This window comes from Scyliorhinus torazame, chromosome X (genome assembly GCF_047496885.1).
Source record: "Scyliorhinus torazame isolate Kashiwa2021f chromosome X, sScyTor2.1, whole genome shotgun sequence".
Taxonomy (NCBI): Eukaryota; Metazoa; Chordata; class Chondrichthyes; order Carcharhiniformes; family Scyliorhinidae; genus Scyliorhinus; species Scyliorhinus torazame.
The window spans coordinates 18,857,156-18,873,025 of record NC_092738.1 but is presented as its reverse complement, the minus strand read 5'-3'; the positions used below and the strand labels follow the sequence as shown (position 1 = coordinate 18,873,025).

General features: G+C 54.1%; 1 protein-coding gene across 1 annotated transcript in view; it reads left to right on the top strand.

Annotated features, from left to right (window-relative positions):
* Positions 1–15,870, top strand: part of LOC140405413 (glycerol-3-phosphate dehydrogenase [NAD(+)], cytoplasmic-like) — a 46,142-nt gene that overhangs the window by 26,409 nt on the left and 3,863 nt on the right. Inside the window, exons 6-7 of the mRNA XM_072493784.1 lie at positions 11,566–11,799; positions 13,426–13,532. Of these exons, the coding sequence (XP_072349885.1) occupies positions 11,566–11,799; positions 13,426–13,532 (341 nt within the window). The remainder of the gene's footprint in view (positions 1–11,565; positions 11,800–13,425; positions 13,533–15,870) is intronic.

The window sequence follows — 15,870 nt, the reverse complement described above, 5'->3', positions numbered from 1 at the left end:
CACAGACATTTTGGGGCAGATTGGTGAAGCGAACACTGCCTAAAGGATTCCCTCTCGAGAGTTCTGGTTGCGGATATGCGGAGCTAAGTCGCACATTCGGCGGCTCCCGCAAAAACGGACTTTTGGGCTCTTTTCAGGGCCCCCAAGGGCACTTTTTTGATGTTTCCCGGTGTGGGAAGGAGTTAATAATAGTACCCCATCAGTATATGGCTTTAACTAGGAGCGGGGGGACAAAAAAGGTGGTGGTGGACCAGAAGAAGGGAGGGAAGGACAAAATGGCGGCGGGCAGAGACCAGGCAGCGTGGAGGCAGTGGGCGGAGGAGCAACAGGAGGGTATCCAGCGCTGCCTCAGAGAGATTAAAACGGACCTGCTAGAGCCGATGAAGGCTTCTATTAATAAGCTGCTGGAGACACAGACAGCCCAGGGGGTGGCGATCCAAGAGGCTCAACAAAAGATCTCTGACAATGAGGACGAGATCTTAGGCCTGGCGGTAAAGGTGGAGGCGCACAAGGCGCTCTACAAGAAATGGCAGGAGCGGTTCGAGGAGATGGAGAATCGGTCGAGGCGGAAGAATCTGCGGATTCCGGGCCTCCCGGAGGGGCTGGAGGGGCCGGACGTGGAGGCCTATGTGGTCACCATGTTGGACTCGCTGATGGGAGCAGGGTCCTTCCAGGGGCCCCTGGAGCTGGAAGGGGCCCATAGAGTGTTGGCGAAGAGGCCCAAGGCTAATGAGCCTCCGCGGGCGGTGCTGGTGCGGTTCCATCGGTTCGTCGATCGGGAGTGTGTGCTCAGGTGGGCCAAGAAGGAGAGGAGCAGTAGGTGGGAGAACGCGGAGGTTCGGATATATCAGGACTGGAGTGCGGCGGTGGCGAAGAGAAGGGCCGGGTACAATCGAGCGAAGGCGGTGCTGCACAGGAAGGGGGTGAAGTTTGGCATGTTGCAGCCGGCGCGACTGTGGGTCACCTACAAGGACCGGCACCATTAATTTGAGTCTCCGGAGGAGGCGTGGGCCTTTGTTCAGGCCGAGAAGCTGGACACAGACTGAGGGTCGGGATGGGCGATTGGGGACTGCGGTGGATATGTTATGCCTATTTTTGGTTGGGGGGGGCGGGGGGGGCCTTTGCATTGTTTTGGGTTTCTTTTTCTCTGCGTTTTTCTCTTTCAGGTTGGGGAGGGTGGATGGGGCGGGTTGGGCACTGTTTTGGTTGGTGGCGTGGCCTGGTAGGTGGAGAGCGCGGGCTTTTTTCCTGCGCCGAAGACTGCGGGGGGGGGGGGGGGGGGGGCCGGGGCGGGGAAGCGAGGATTGTTTCCCGCGCTTAGAACGGAGGGGGGAGGGGGAGAGCCTGTGGATGGGGAGCGGGAGAGGAGGGTGTGCCACACAATGGGAGGAGTCGAAGGGGAGGCGGGAGTGGCCGGGGTCAGCAGGAGTCAGCTGACTTGCGGAAGTGCAATGGGGGGAGTAAACCAGCTAGGATGGGTCCAAGCCGGGGGGGGGGGATCGAGTTGCTGCTGCTAAGGTCAAGGAGGAGCTGGAGCGAGTGGGGGGGGGTCGAGACGGGGGTATGCCGTTGTGGGGAACTGGCCGGGTGGGGTGCGGGCGCGTGGCTGGCCGAGGAGGGGTCATGGCTAGTCGGCGGGGGAGGGGGGCGGGTAGCCCCCTGGTCCCACTGATAACCTGGAATGTAAGGGGACTGAATGGGCCGGTTAAGCGGGCCCGCGTGTTCGCGCACCTGAAGGGGCTCAAGGCGGATGTGGTTACGCTCCAGGAGACACACCTGAAGGTGGCAGACCAGGTAAGATTGAGGAAAGGGTGGGTAGGTCAGGTGTTTCACTCGGGGCTAGATGCCAAAAATCGAGGGGTGGCGATCTTGGTGGGAAAGAAAGTGTCATTCGAGGCGTCGAGCATTGTGGCAGATAATGGCGGTAGGTACATAATGGTAAGTGGTAAGTTGCAGGGAGAGAGGGTGGTACTGGTCAATGTGTATGCTCCGAACTGGGACGATGCGGGTTTTATGCGGCGTATGTTGGGTCGGATCCCAGACTTGGAAGTGGGGGGCCTGATAATGGGGGGAGACTTTAACATGGTGTTGGATCCTGCACTGGATCGCTCCAGGTCTAGGACGGGTAGGAAGCCGGCGGCGGCTAGAGTGTTGAGGGGATTTATGGACCAAATGGGAGCGGTGGACCCTTGGAGATTTGCAAGGCCGGGGGCTAGGGAATTTTCATTCTTCTCACATGTCCAGAAGGCTTATTCTCGAATCGACTTTTTCATTTTGAGTAGGGCGCTGATAGCGAGAGTAGAGGATACCGAGTATTTGGCAATAGCCATTTCGGACCACGCCTCGCATTGGGTGGACTTGGAGATGGGGGAGCGCTGTGGCGCTTGGAGGTGGGGCTGTTGATGGATGAGGAGGTGAGCGGGCGGGTCCGAAGAAGTATAGAGAGGTACTTGGAGACCAACGACAACGGGGAGGTCCGAGTGGGGATGGTATGGGAGGCACTGAAGGCGGTGGTGAGGGGAGAGCTGATCTCCATCAGGGCCCACAAGGCGCAGAGGGAGCGGGGGGAGAGGGAGAGGCTGGTGGGGGAGATGATGAGGGTAGACAGGAGGTATGCGGAAGAACCTGAGGAAGGATTGTTGAGGAAGAGGCGCAGCCTCCAGGCCGAATTCGACCTGGTGACCACCAGGAAGGTGGAGGTGCAGTGGAGGAAGGCCCAGGGGGCAGTCTACGAGTATGGAGAAAAGGCAAGCTGGATGCTGGCGCATCAGCTTCGGAAGCGGGACGCAGCTAGGGAGATCGGGGGAGTTAAGGACAGGGGAGGGAGCGTGGTGCGGAGTGGGGTTGGCATCAATGGGGTCTTCAGGAACTTCTACGAGGAATTGTACCGATCCGAGCCCCCACGGGAGGCGGGAGGGATGGGCCGTTTCCTGGACCAATTGAGGTTTCCAAAGGTGGAAGAGGGACTGGTGGCGGGACTGGGGGCCCCGATTGGGCTGGAGGAGCTGATCAAAGGGATAGGAAGCATGCAGTCGAGTTCTATAAAAAATATATGGACCTGTTGGGCCCGCTGTTAGTTAGAACCTTCAATGAGGCAAGGGAGGGGGGGGGGGGGCGGCTTTACCCCCCAACGATGTCCCGGGCACTGATCTCCTTGATCCTGAAGCGGGACAAGGATCCCCTGCAATGTGGGTCTTACAGACCGATTTCCTTGCTAACTGTAGATGCCAAGGTGCTGGCGAAGGTCTTAGCCACGAGGATTGAGGATTGTGTGCCGCAGATCATCCATGAAGACCATACGGGGTTTGTGAAGGGGAGACAGTTGAACGTGAATGTGCGGAGGCTTTTGAACGTTATCATGATGCCGGCGAGGGAGGGGGAGGCGGAGATAGTGGTGGCGATGGACGCTGAGAAAGCCTTTGATAGGGTAGAGTGGGGGTACCTGTGGGAGGTGCTGAAGAGGTTCGGGTTTGGGGAGGGGTTTGTCAGGTGGGTTAGGGTGTTGTATGAGGTCCCGATGGCGAGTGTGGCCACAAATAGGAGGAGGTCCGAGTACTTTTGGTTGCACCGAGTGACGAGACGGGGTGTCCCCTGTCCCCCCTGCTCTTCGCACTGGCGATTGAACCCCTGGCTATGGCACTGAGGGGGTCAAGGAACTGGAGGGGGTTGGTGCGGGGTGGGGAGGAGCATAGGATGTCGCTTTTGCGGACGACCTGCTGCTGTATATGGCGGACCCGGTGGGGGGAATGCCAGAGGTAATGAGGATCCTTAGGGAATTCGGGGATTTTTCGGGGGAAAAGCTCAATATGGAGAAGAGCGAGCTGTTCGTAGTTCAGCTAGGGGACCAGGAGAGGGGGATTGGCGAGCTCCCACTAAAAAGGGCGAAGAGGAGCTTCAGATATTTGGGGGTCCAGGTGGCCAGGAGCTGGGGGGGCCTGCATAGGCTTAACTTTACAAGGCTGGTGGAGCAAATGGAGGAGGAGTTCAAGAGGTGGGACGCGTTGCCGCTGTCCCTGGCAGGTAGGGTGCAGTCAATCAAAATGACGGTGCTCCCAAGGTTTTTGTTCCTGTTCCAGTGCCTCCCCGTGTTTATCCCGAAGGCTTTTTTCAGGCGGGTTAACAGGAGTATAATGGGGTTTGTGTGGGCGCGAGGGACTCCGAGGGTGAGAAGGGTGTTCCTGGAGCGGAGTAGAGATAGGGGGCGGCTGGCGCTGCCCAACCTCTGTGGGTACTACTGGGCCGCCAATGCGACAATGGTGCGCAAGTGGGTGATGGAGGGGGAGGGGGCTGCATGGAAGAGGCTGGAGATGGCGTCCTGTGTGGGTACGAGTCTGGGGGCGCTGGCAACGGCGCCGCTGCCGCTCCCTCCAAGGAGGTATACCATGAGCCCGGTGGTGGTGGCGGCCCTCAAAATTTGGGGGCAGTGGAGGCGGCATAGGGGGGAAGTTAGGGCCTCGGCGTGGACCCCATTACGGGGGAACCACCGGTTCGCCCCAGGAAGAACAGGTGGAGGGTTTTCGGGGTGGCACAGGGCAGGGATACGAAAGTTGGGGGACCTATTTGTGGACGGGAAGTTCGCGAGCTTGGGTGAGCTGGAGGAGAAGTACGGGCTCCCCCCCGGGGAACACCTTCAGGTACTTACAGGTAAGGCGTTTGCCAGACGGCAGGTGGTGGAATTCCCGCGGCTACTGCCACGCACAGTACAGGACAAGGTGCTCTCGGGGGGGTGGGTGGGAGTGGGGAAGATCTAGGAAACTTACCAGGTGATGCAGGAGGAGGAGGAGGCCTCGGTGGTGGAGTTGAAAGGTAAGTGGGAGGAGGAGTTGGGAGAGGAGATCGAAGAGGGGACGTGGGCAGATGCCCTTGGGAGGGTGAACTCTTCCTCTTCGTGCGCGAGGCTCAGCCTCATACAGTTTAAGGTGCTGCACAGGGCACACATGACCGGGACAAGGATGAGCCGGTTCTTTGGGGGTGAGGACAGGTGTGTTCGGTGCTCAGGGAGCCCAGCAAATCACACCCATATGTTCTGGGCATGTCCAGCGCTGGAGGAATTTTGGAAGGGCGTAGCGAGGACGGTGTCGAGGGTGGTAGGATCCAGGGTCAAACCGGGCTGGGGGCTCGCAATATTTGGGGTGGCAGAGGAGCCGGGAGTGCAGGAGGCGAAAGAGGCCGGAATTCTGGCCTTTGCGTCCCTGGTAGCCCGGCAAAGGATTCTCCTTCAGTGGAAAGATGTGAGGCCCCCAAGCGTGGAATCCTGGATCAGCGATATGGCAGGGTTCATTAAATTGGAGAGGGTGAAATTCGCCTTGAGAGGGTCGGTACAAGGGTTCTTTAGGCAACCGTTCTTAGACTTTCTGGCAGAACGCTAGACATTGGTCAATGGCAGCAGCAGCTCGGGGGGAGGGGGGAGGGGGTTACTTTATTTTTGTTTATGTTATTTACACTGGAGGGTCTGAGGGGGTGTATACACCTGTTGTGTTAAGTCGGGGTGTTAATGTTAATTTATTATTTAGGTACGGGGGGGAGGGGTTTGGGGGGTTGCTTTTTTAGATTGTGTTTTGTACTTAACCCTGTTGGGTTCTTTTTTCTTTCTCATTTTGTTATTGATATTTTATGAAAACCTTTAATAAAAATTATTTAAAAAAAAAAAATTGATGGTACATCAATTTAATCAGCTAAAATGTTAAGATGGATCCATTACTCAAGTCTGATCGCCTGGAGCTGGACCCCCAAGCAGCCGACGCCACTGCCACGTTTGAACACTGGCTAAGCTGCTTCGAATCTTACATTGATTCCTCCGCCGCCGCCGTCACTGAGACCCCCAAGCTGCGAGTCCTCAACTCCCGGGTGAGCCCGCAAGTTTTCCTTCTTATCAGAGATGCTACCTCGTTCGAGGATGCGATAACGCTGTTGAAGGGGCAGTATGTTAAGGAAGACAACGAGGTGTACGCTAGGCATCTCCTTGCCACGAGGCGACAGCGCCCCGGAGAATCGCAAGCTGAATTTCTACGCGCCTTGCGGGTACTCGGCTGGAACTGCAATTGTAAGACGGTATCGGCTGTCAAGCAGACCGAACTGCTGATCCGGGACGCCTATGTCGCAGGCATAAAATCTAATGACATCCGCCAGCGCCTACTAGAAGCGGGTACACTCGACCTCCAAGACACAATACAACTCTCGGACTGGTTGGAAGTGGGCTTCCACAACATGGATGCCTACACCTCCGACCACGCGGCACCCTCGTGGTCGTCGTGGGCGCCGCCATCACCCGACCCAGGGGCACCGCAAGCCTGTGCCGCGCAGCGACCCGCCAACTCCAGAGGCCCGAAATGTTACTTCTGTGGCCAGGGTAAGCACCCCAGACAACGCTGCCCAGCGAGGTGCGCGATCTGCAACGGGTGCGGGAAGAAGGGCCACTTCTCTAAAGTCTGCCAGGCCTGTTTGTAAACCCAGCAGCGCTGCGTGTAGCCCGCGGGGACCGCCCACATCTTCCACGTCATCCGCCACGTACGAATCGTGGGGGCCGCCATCTTCGACGCCACCCGCTGCGTGCGACCCGTGGGGGCCGCCATCTTGGAATCACCCCGCCGCCTCCCGGAACCCCTGCTCACCAGATCGTACGCTGGCCTCCGCTACCCTCGATCAGCCCACCCACCTTCCGAAGCTCGCCTCCATCACCCTCGACCAATCTCGACCTCATCACCTCACGAAATCCATGACGACCTGCCTCTTCGACTCCGGGAGCACGGAGAGTTTCATTCACCCAGATACGGTACGGCGCTGCTCGCTCCCAATTTTACCTGCGACCCAGAAAATCTCCCTGGCCTCCGAATCACATTCCGTGGGTACTGTGTCGCAACCCTTACGGTACGGGGCGTCGAGTACAAAAATTTCAAGCTCTGCATCTTCCCCCCAACTCTGCGCTGCCCTACTACTAGGTCTAGATTTCCAATGCCACCTCAAAAGTCTTACCTTGGAGTTAGATGGACCCCTGCCCCCTCTCACCGTCTGTAGCCTCTCGACCCTTAAGGTCGCCCCACCGCTGCTCTTTGCTAACCTCACCCCGGACTGTAAGCCCGTCGCCACTAAGAGCAGACGATACAGTGCTCGGGACAAGGCCTTTATCAGGTCGGAGGTCCAGCGACTCCTGCGGGAAGGGATCATAGAGGCCAGTACCAGCCCCTGGAGAGCCCAAGTGGTGGTCGTCAAAACTGGGGAGAAGCACCGGATGGTCATCGGCTACAGTCAGACCATCAACCGGTATACGCAGCTCGATGCGTACCCCCTCCCCCGCATATCTGACATGGTCAATCAGATTGCGCAGTACCGGGTCTTCTCCACCGTGGACCTGAAGTCTGCGTACCACCAGCTCCCGATCCGCCCGGAGGACCGCCAATACACTGCCTTCGAGACAGATGGCCGCCTCTACCACTTCCTCAGGGTCCCCTTCGGCGTCACCAATGGAGTCTCGGTCTTCCAACGGGAGATGGACCGAATCGTTGACCAGTACGGGCTGCGGGCCACGTTCCCGTATCTGGATAATGTCACCATCTGCGACCATGACCAGTAGGACCATGACGCTAACCTCCAACATTTCCTCCACAACGTCAAGCTCCTTAACCTAACATATAATAGGGAGAAATGCGTTTTCCGCACAACCTGCCTACCCCCCTTGGCTACGTTGTGGAAAATGGAGTCCTAGGACCCGATCCTGACCCCCTCCTGGAACTTCCACTGCCCCAAGGCCCTGAAGAGATGCCTGGGGTTCTTTTCCTATTATGCCCAGTGGGTCCCCAATTATGCGGACAAGGCCCGCCCACTCATTAAATCCACCACTTTTCCCCTGACGGCTGAGGCCCACCTGGCCTTCAACCGCATCAAAACAGATATTGCCATAACCACGATGCACACAGTAGACGAGTCCATCCCGTTCCAAGTGGAGAGCGATGCGTCTGACTTTGCTCTGGCCACTACCCTCAACCAGGCGGGCAGGCCCGTGGCTTTCTTCTCCCGTACCCTCCAGGACTCCGAAATTCGACACTCTTCCATCGAAAAGGAAGCCCAGCCCTGGCCGGCAGGCGATTCACTCTCCTCACTGACCAACGGTCGGTTGCCTTCATGTTTAACACGACGCAGCGGGGCAAGATCAAGAATGACAAGATCCTAAGGTGGAGGATCGAACTCTCCACCTATAATTATGATATCTTGTATCGATCTGGGAAGCTCAATGAGCCCCCAGATGCCCTATCCCGCGGTACATGTGCCAGCGCACAAGTAGACCGACTTCGGGCCCTCCACAATGACCTCTGTCACCCGGGGTCACCCGTTTTTTCCATTTTATCAAGACCCGCAACCTGCCTTACTCCATCGAGGAGGTCAGGACCATGACCAGGGACTGCCAGGTCTGCGCGGACTGCAAACCGCACTTCTATCGGCCGGATAGAGCACACCTGGTAAAGGCCTCCCGCCCCTTTGAGCGCCTCAGCATCGATTTCAAAGGGCCCTCCCCTCCACTGACTGTAATGTGTACTTTCTCAACATCACTGACGAGTACTCACATTTCCCTTTCGCCATCCCGTGCCCTGACATGGCCTCTGCCACAGTCATCAAGGCCCTGCACGGCCTCTTCACCTTGTTCGGTTTCCCCACTTACATCCATAGCGATCGGGGTTCCTCCTTCATGAGTGATGAGCTGCATCAGTTCCTGCTCAGCAAGGACATCGCCTCCAGCAGGACTACGAGCTACAACCCTCGGGGAAACGGACAGGTGGAGAGGGAGAACGCAACGGTCTGGAAGGCCGTCCTCCTGGCCCTGTGGTCTAGAAGTCTCCCTGTCTCCCGCTGGCAGGAGGTCCTTCTCGATGCGCTCCACTCCATCCGGTCGCTCCTGTGTACCGCCACCAATGTGACCCCTCATGAGAGGATGTTTGTCTTCCCCAGGAAGTCCACCTCAGGGGTCTCGCTCCCGTCCTGGCTGACGGTTCCAGGGCCCGTCCTCCTCCGGAAGCATGCGAGGAGTTACAGGTCGGATCCCCTGATCAAACAGGTCCTTCTCCTCCAGGCTAACCCCCAATATGCCTACGTGGCACACCATGACGGGCGGGAGGACACAGTCTCCCTTCGGGACTTGGCACCCGCAGGTTCCCCAGCGACCATCACCACTACTCACGACTCTACACTGTCTCCCACCGTTGCTACTCATGACTCTTCACCGTCTCCCTCCGTTGCTACTCACGACTCTACACCGTCTCCCTCTGTTGCTACTTATCCGGAAGACGACACACCCCTGGATACGCAGGCCTCAATACTTCATCCGACACCAGTGTCCTCACCACAGCCGGGACTGAGGCGATCACAGCGGAAGGTCAGAGCCCCCGACAGACTCGATCTCTAATTCAACCCGTCCACTCACGTTGGTTAAGGCGATGTAGTAGGTATGCATTGAGGTCTCCCTGCGCAGTTTCAAATACTGCCAACTACGTTTTGATGCTTGCAGCTTCAAAAAGTACCTCATGTTGGGATGCCCTGAGGTTGAGATAGGTGCTCCATAAATGCAAATGTGTTCTCTCGCCAGATTCACAGAGGTGGCGCAGCGCAAGAATCACGGCACAAAGCCTCTTTCAGTGAAAGGTGCTTACAAGTGCTCGTTCCCACCTCGGTGTTTTTAGTCGATGAATTAAGTACGGAGCTTGAGAAGAGTGTAAAGCTGCCAGGTTCAGTCAGTGACCTGAGGCTAGTTGAGGTGGCGGGGGGGGGGCTTAAAACCAACCGGACGGTCGCTTCCCAGACACACAGGGGGAAAACTTCAGGAGGTGGCGAATTGGCTGCGCGCAGATCCCTTTTGTTGAGAATGCAGGAATGCCATCCCCGGCATAGTTGGAAATTCCCGTCCCACTTAACGGGGCTGTGAACTATTTTCTTTCCGTTGTAAATTATTCACAGGCAAAACACCTGCAGCTGTTCCTCTGATGCAGCCAGTGAGACAAAAGATTGTCTGCTCGGTGGGAAAGACTCCCTCCCAGGCTATCTGACCTTTGTTGTCTGTTCATCAGGAAAATTATCTCCGTGGCCATCATCCATCAAAGATGGCAGACTTGAACCTGATCAAAGCCGCTGTGTGCCAGCAAGGCTCAGGTAGTCCCTCTCTTTTGTCTCGGAGTCAGAAGGTTGTAGGTTGAATTCCCACTCAAGAGCCCGAGGACAGAAAACGACTCCAGTGCAGTACTGAGGGAGCACTACATTGTCAGAGGTACCATCTTTTAGATGCGATGTTAAACCCAGGATCCAGGGGCGGCGTGGTAGCACAGTGGTTAGCATTGTTGCTTCACAGCGCCAGGGTCCCAGGTTCGATTCCTCGCTGGGTCACTGTCTGTGCGGAGTCTGCATGTTCTCCTCGTGTCTGCGTGGGTTTCCTCCGGGTGCTCCAGTTTCCTCCCACAAGTCCCAAAAGACGTGCCGTGCTAAATTGCCCCGTAGTGTCCAAACGTTAGGTGGGATTACAGGGATAGGGTGGAGGTGTGGGCTTAGGTCGGGTGCTCTTTCAGGGGCCGGTGTAGACTCGATGGGCTGAATGGCCTCCTTATGACGACCTTTGCCCTTTCAGGTGGCAGGAAAAGACCGCATGGACCTCAATGGCAGCTTGGTTCTCGGCATCATTGCCCACCATTTGCCTCTTACAAACAAAGAACAAAGACAAGTACAGCACAGGAACAGGCCCTTCGGCCCTCCAAGCCCGTGCCGACCATGCTGCCCATCTGAACTAAAATCTTCTGCACTTCCTGGGTCCGTATCCCTCTATTCCCATCCTATTCATGTATTTGTCAAGATGCCCCTTAAATGTCCCTATCGTCCCTGCTTCTACCACCTCCTCCGGTAGCGAGTTCCAGGCACCCACTAGCCTCTGTGTAAAAAACTTGCCTCGTACATCTATTCTAAACCTTGCCCCTCACACCTTAAACCTATGCCCCCTAGTAATTGACCCATCTACCCTGGGGAAAAGCCTCTGACTATCCACTCTGTCTATGCCCCTCATAATTTTGTAGACCTCTATCAGGTCGCCCCTCAACCTCCTTCGTTCCAGTGAGAACAAACCGAGTTTATTCAACCGCTCCTCATAGCTAATGCCCTCCATACCAGGCAACATTCTGGTAAATCTCTTCTGCACCCTCTCTAAAGCCTCCACATCCTTCTGGTAGTGTGGCGACCAGAATTGAACACTATACCCTAAGTGTGCCTAACTAACATGACTTGCCAATTCTGATACTCAAAATCTTAATCGTCAAAGAGACCAAAAGTGACAGATTAACTGGTTATGTAAGTCGCTGGTTTGATAACCTTGCTGTGTCTAAATTGGCTGCTGTGTTTAATCACAAGAAAACTGTACTTAACACTTTCAAAAGTACTTTGGGATGTGCTGAGGGAAATCTCTTTCTGTTGGATTACTTTCCCAGTTTGGTCTGTGATTCACTGGAATCGTGGGTTATTCGGGTCACTTGCCAGCTCTGTTTACCTGAACGTTTGCTAATGCGCCGCCTGCTCTCGGCCCTGTTTTTCCTCCTCTCGTAGAATGTGGTTGCAGTCGGGGCGGGATTTTGTGACGGACTGGGCTGCGGAGGCAACACAAAGGCTGCCGTGATCCGGCTGGGGCTGATGGAGATGATTGCCTTTGCAAGGCTGCACTGCAAAGGCCCAGTGCTGTGCTCGACCTTCCTCGAGAGTTGCGGGGTGGCAGACCTCATTACCACCTGCTACGGGGGCCGCAACCGGAAAATCGCCGAGGCCTTCACAGTAACGGGAAAGGTGATGGCGGAAAACACCTGTACCCCTCGACCCCAACTCCCCCACCCTCCCCCCCGCTTTCCCCACCCCACTCTTCCTCACCCCTAAGTTTAGACCCTGCATTCGGTAACTACATTAAGAATGACCCAGATCTCCTTCTCTCCTGCAGGCACCCCATTCCACAGGCTCCAGCCGCTCTTGGGTACCTCATCCAAGTGGCCGTTCCTCAAACATGAGCCAGCAGTGAATGTCAACTGGCTAGTTACACACTTGCCGGATGCTGCCAGCACGGACTCAGTAGGCCAAATGGCCTCCAGCTGTGCCATAATGACTCGAGATGGCATTTGGTTGTGGGCACCGTGGTTGATTTCCCCCCTCCCCCTTCCTAGCACTGGCACACTGTGGCTTAACGTAAGCCCTCCATCGTGGCCTTAGCTGTTGGTCACAATCGATGGAGCCTCCAACTGTTTGCCCTGATAATAATGAGCTTAGAATTTCTGCATCTCTTTTTTAAAATTCATTCTTGGGATGTGGGCTTCACTGGCATTGCCCATCCCTAATTGCCCTTGAGCTGAGTGTCTCGCTCGGCCATTTCTGAGGGGTAGTGAACAGTCAGCCACATTGCTGGGTCTGGAGTCACATGTAGGCCAGACCAGGTAAGGACAGCAGATTTCTTTCCCTTAGTGAACCAAATGGGTTTTGACGACAATCGATGATAGTTGCCACGGTCACCATTACGAAGCCCAGCTTTCAATTTGATTTATTCATTGAATTTAAATTCCACCAGCTGCCGTGGTGGGATTTGAACCTTTGCGCGCCAAGTATTAGTCTGGGCCTCTGGATTACTAGTCCAGTGACGTTACCACGATGCTACAGTGGTTTGTGATTTTTGTCGTTGTAATTTTATTTTGCACTCTCGAGATGGAGGACCCTCTCCTCACAGAAGGTGTCCCATTCTCCACAAGGCCACACAGCCGTGGCAATGTGGAGATAACATCCGTTTGAAACGGCAAAGCTGTTTAGTTGAGGCACAATTTCATGGCTGCCAGCGGCCCATCAGTGCCTCACTCAAACAACTGTCCTCCAGTGGTTGTCGGCAGTGATTGTCCCAGGCTGAGCAAGGAGTAGGGGCCCACCAGAACCAAACAGTCCTCATCCGATTGTTTCTTGAATACAGTAAGAAGCGGGCGCAGGGGTAGGCCATTCGACCCTTTGAGCATTTTCTGTCATTCGACATGATCTACTTCAAGTCCAACTTCTCACATTATCCCGATATCTTCAATTCTCTTCACACCCAAAAATCGATTGACCTCTCTTGAAGATAGGACTAGTGGGTGTTCGGGGATCTGGATGTTGAGTTACAGATCAACCTCTGAATTCAATGACGCAGCAGGCCAAAGGGGCTAAGAGGCCTCCTCCTGTTCCTGTGGGAAACTCCATCAGGATCAGGGGCTGTGGACGAGGCCCCTCCTCCTGCACCCGAACGAACATTCTATGTACCAAATCCAATTGTACCTGCACAGACTCCAATACATCATGGAACTAGATGAAGTGAACATGCTCTCTTAGCTCAAAGGAAAAAGATCACAAAGTGACCTGAATTAATTCGTTTCTAAATTCACGACAGATTTTTGTGTCCTTCCTCAGACTATTGAACAGCTGGAACAAGACATGCTGAATGGACAGAAGCTACAGGGACCGCAGACAGCTGTTGAAATCAATCGTACTTTAAAGCTTCAGAACCTGGTTGACAAGTAAGTGTTGTGGAGGCACACTTCACACGTGCAGAGACGACCCACCCCTTTCATTCATTCATTCATGTTTATGCTTGATAACACAAAAAAAAGCCAGTGCAGTCAGGGACGGAATGGTGGCACAGTGGTTAGCACTGCTGCCTCACAGTGTCACAGCACCAGGGACCCAGGTTCAATTCCAGCCTCGGGTGACTGTCTGTGTGGAGTCTGCACGTTTTCCTCGTATCTGCTTGGGTTTCCTCCGGGTGCTCCGGTTTCCTCCCACAGTCCAAAGATGTGCAGGTTAGGTGGATTGACCATGATCAATTGCCCCTTAGTGTCCAAAGATGTGCAGGTTAGGTAGATTGACCATGCTAAATAGTCCCTTAGTGTCCAAAGATGTGCAGGTTAGGTAGATTGACCATGTTAAATTGTCCCTTAGTGTCCAAAGATGTGTAGGTTAGGTGGATTGGCCATGTTAAATTGTCCCTTAGTGTCCAAAGATGTGCGGGTTAGGTGGATTGGTCATGTTAAATTGTCCGTTAGTGTCCAAAGATGTACAGGTTAGGTGGATTGGCCACGCTAAATTGTCCCTTAGTGTCCAAAGATGTGCAGGTTAGGTAGATTGGCCATGTTAAATTGGCCCTTAGTGTCCAAAGATGTGCAGATTAGGTGGATTGGCCACGCTAAATTGTCCCTTAGTGTCCAAAGATGCGCAGGTTAGGTGGATTGGTTCTGTTAAATTGCCCCTTGGTGTCCAGAGATGTGCAGGTTAGGTAGATTGACCATGTTAAATTGACCCTTAGTGTCCAAAGATGTGCAGGTTAGGTGGATTGGCCATGTTAAATTGTCCCTTAGTGTCCAAAGATGTGCAGGTTAGGTGGATTGGCCATGCTAAATTGTCCCTTAGTGTCCAAAGATGTGCGGGTTAGGTGGATTGGTCATGTTAAATTGTCCCTTAGTGTCCAAAGATGTACAGGTTAGGTGGATTGGCCATGCTAAATTGTCCCTTAGTGTCCAAAGATGTGCGGGTTAGGTGGATTGGTCATGTTAAATTGTCCCTTGGTGTCCAGAGATGTGCAGGTTAGGTAGATTGACCATGTTAAATTGACCCTTAGTGTCCAAAGATGTGCAGGTTAGGTGGATTGGCCATGTTAAATTGTCCCTTAGTGTCCAAAGATGTGCAGGTTAGGTGGATTGGCCATGCTAAATTGTCCCTTAGTGTCCAAAGATGTGCGGGTTAGGTGGATTGGTCATGTTAAATTGTCCCTTAGTGTCCAAAGATGTACAGGTTAGGTGGATTGGCCATGCTAAATTGTCCCTTAGTGTCCAAAGATGTGCGGGTTAGGTGGATTGGTCATGTTAAATTGTCCCTTAGCGTCCAAAGATGTGCGGGTTAGGTGGATTGGTCATGTTAAATTGTCCCTTAGTTTCCAAAGATGTGCAGGTTAGGTGGATTGGTCATGTTAAATTGCCCATTAGTGTCCAAAGATGTGCAGGTTAGGTGGATTGGCCATGATAAATTGTCCCTTAGTGTCCAAAGATGTGCAGGTTAGGTAGATTGGCCATGTTAAATTGTCCCTTAGTGTCCAAAGATGTGCGGGTTAGGTGGATTGGTCATGTTAAATTGTCCCTTAGTGTCCAAAGATGTGCAGGTTAGGTAGATTGGCCATGTTAAATTGTCCCTTAGTGTCCAAAGATGTGCAGATTAGGTGGATTGGCCACGCTAAATTGTCCCTTAGTGTCCAAAGATGCGCAGGTTAGGTGGATTGGTCCTGTTAAATTGCCCCTTGGTGTCCAGAGATGGGCAGGTTAGGTAGAATGACCATGTTAAATTGTCCCTTCGTGTCCAAAGATGTGCAGGTTAGGTGGATTGGCCATGTTAAATTGTCCCTTAGTGTCCAAAGATGTGCAGGTTAGGTGGATTGGCCATGCTAAATTGTCCCTTAGTGTCCAAAGATGTGCGGGTTAGGTGGATTGGTCATGTTAAATTGTCCCTTAGTGTCCAAAGATGTACAGGTTAGGTGGATTGGCCATGCTAAATTGTCCCTTAGTGTCCAAAGATGTGCGGGTTAGGTGGATTGGTCATGTTAAATTGTCCCTTAGTGTCCAAAGATGTGCGGGTTAAGTGGATTGGTCATGTTAAATTGTCCCTTAGTGTCCAAAGATGTGCAGATTAGGTGGATTGGCCACGCTAAATTGTCCCTTAGTGTCCAAAGATGCGCAGGTTAGGTGGATTGGTTCTGTTAAATTGCCCCTTGGTGTCCAGAGATGTGCAGGTTAGGTAGATTGGTCATGTTAAATTGCCCATTAGTGTCCAAAGATGTGCAGGTTAGGTGGATTGGCCATGATAAATTGT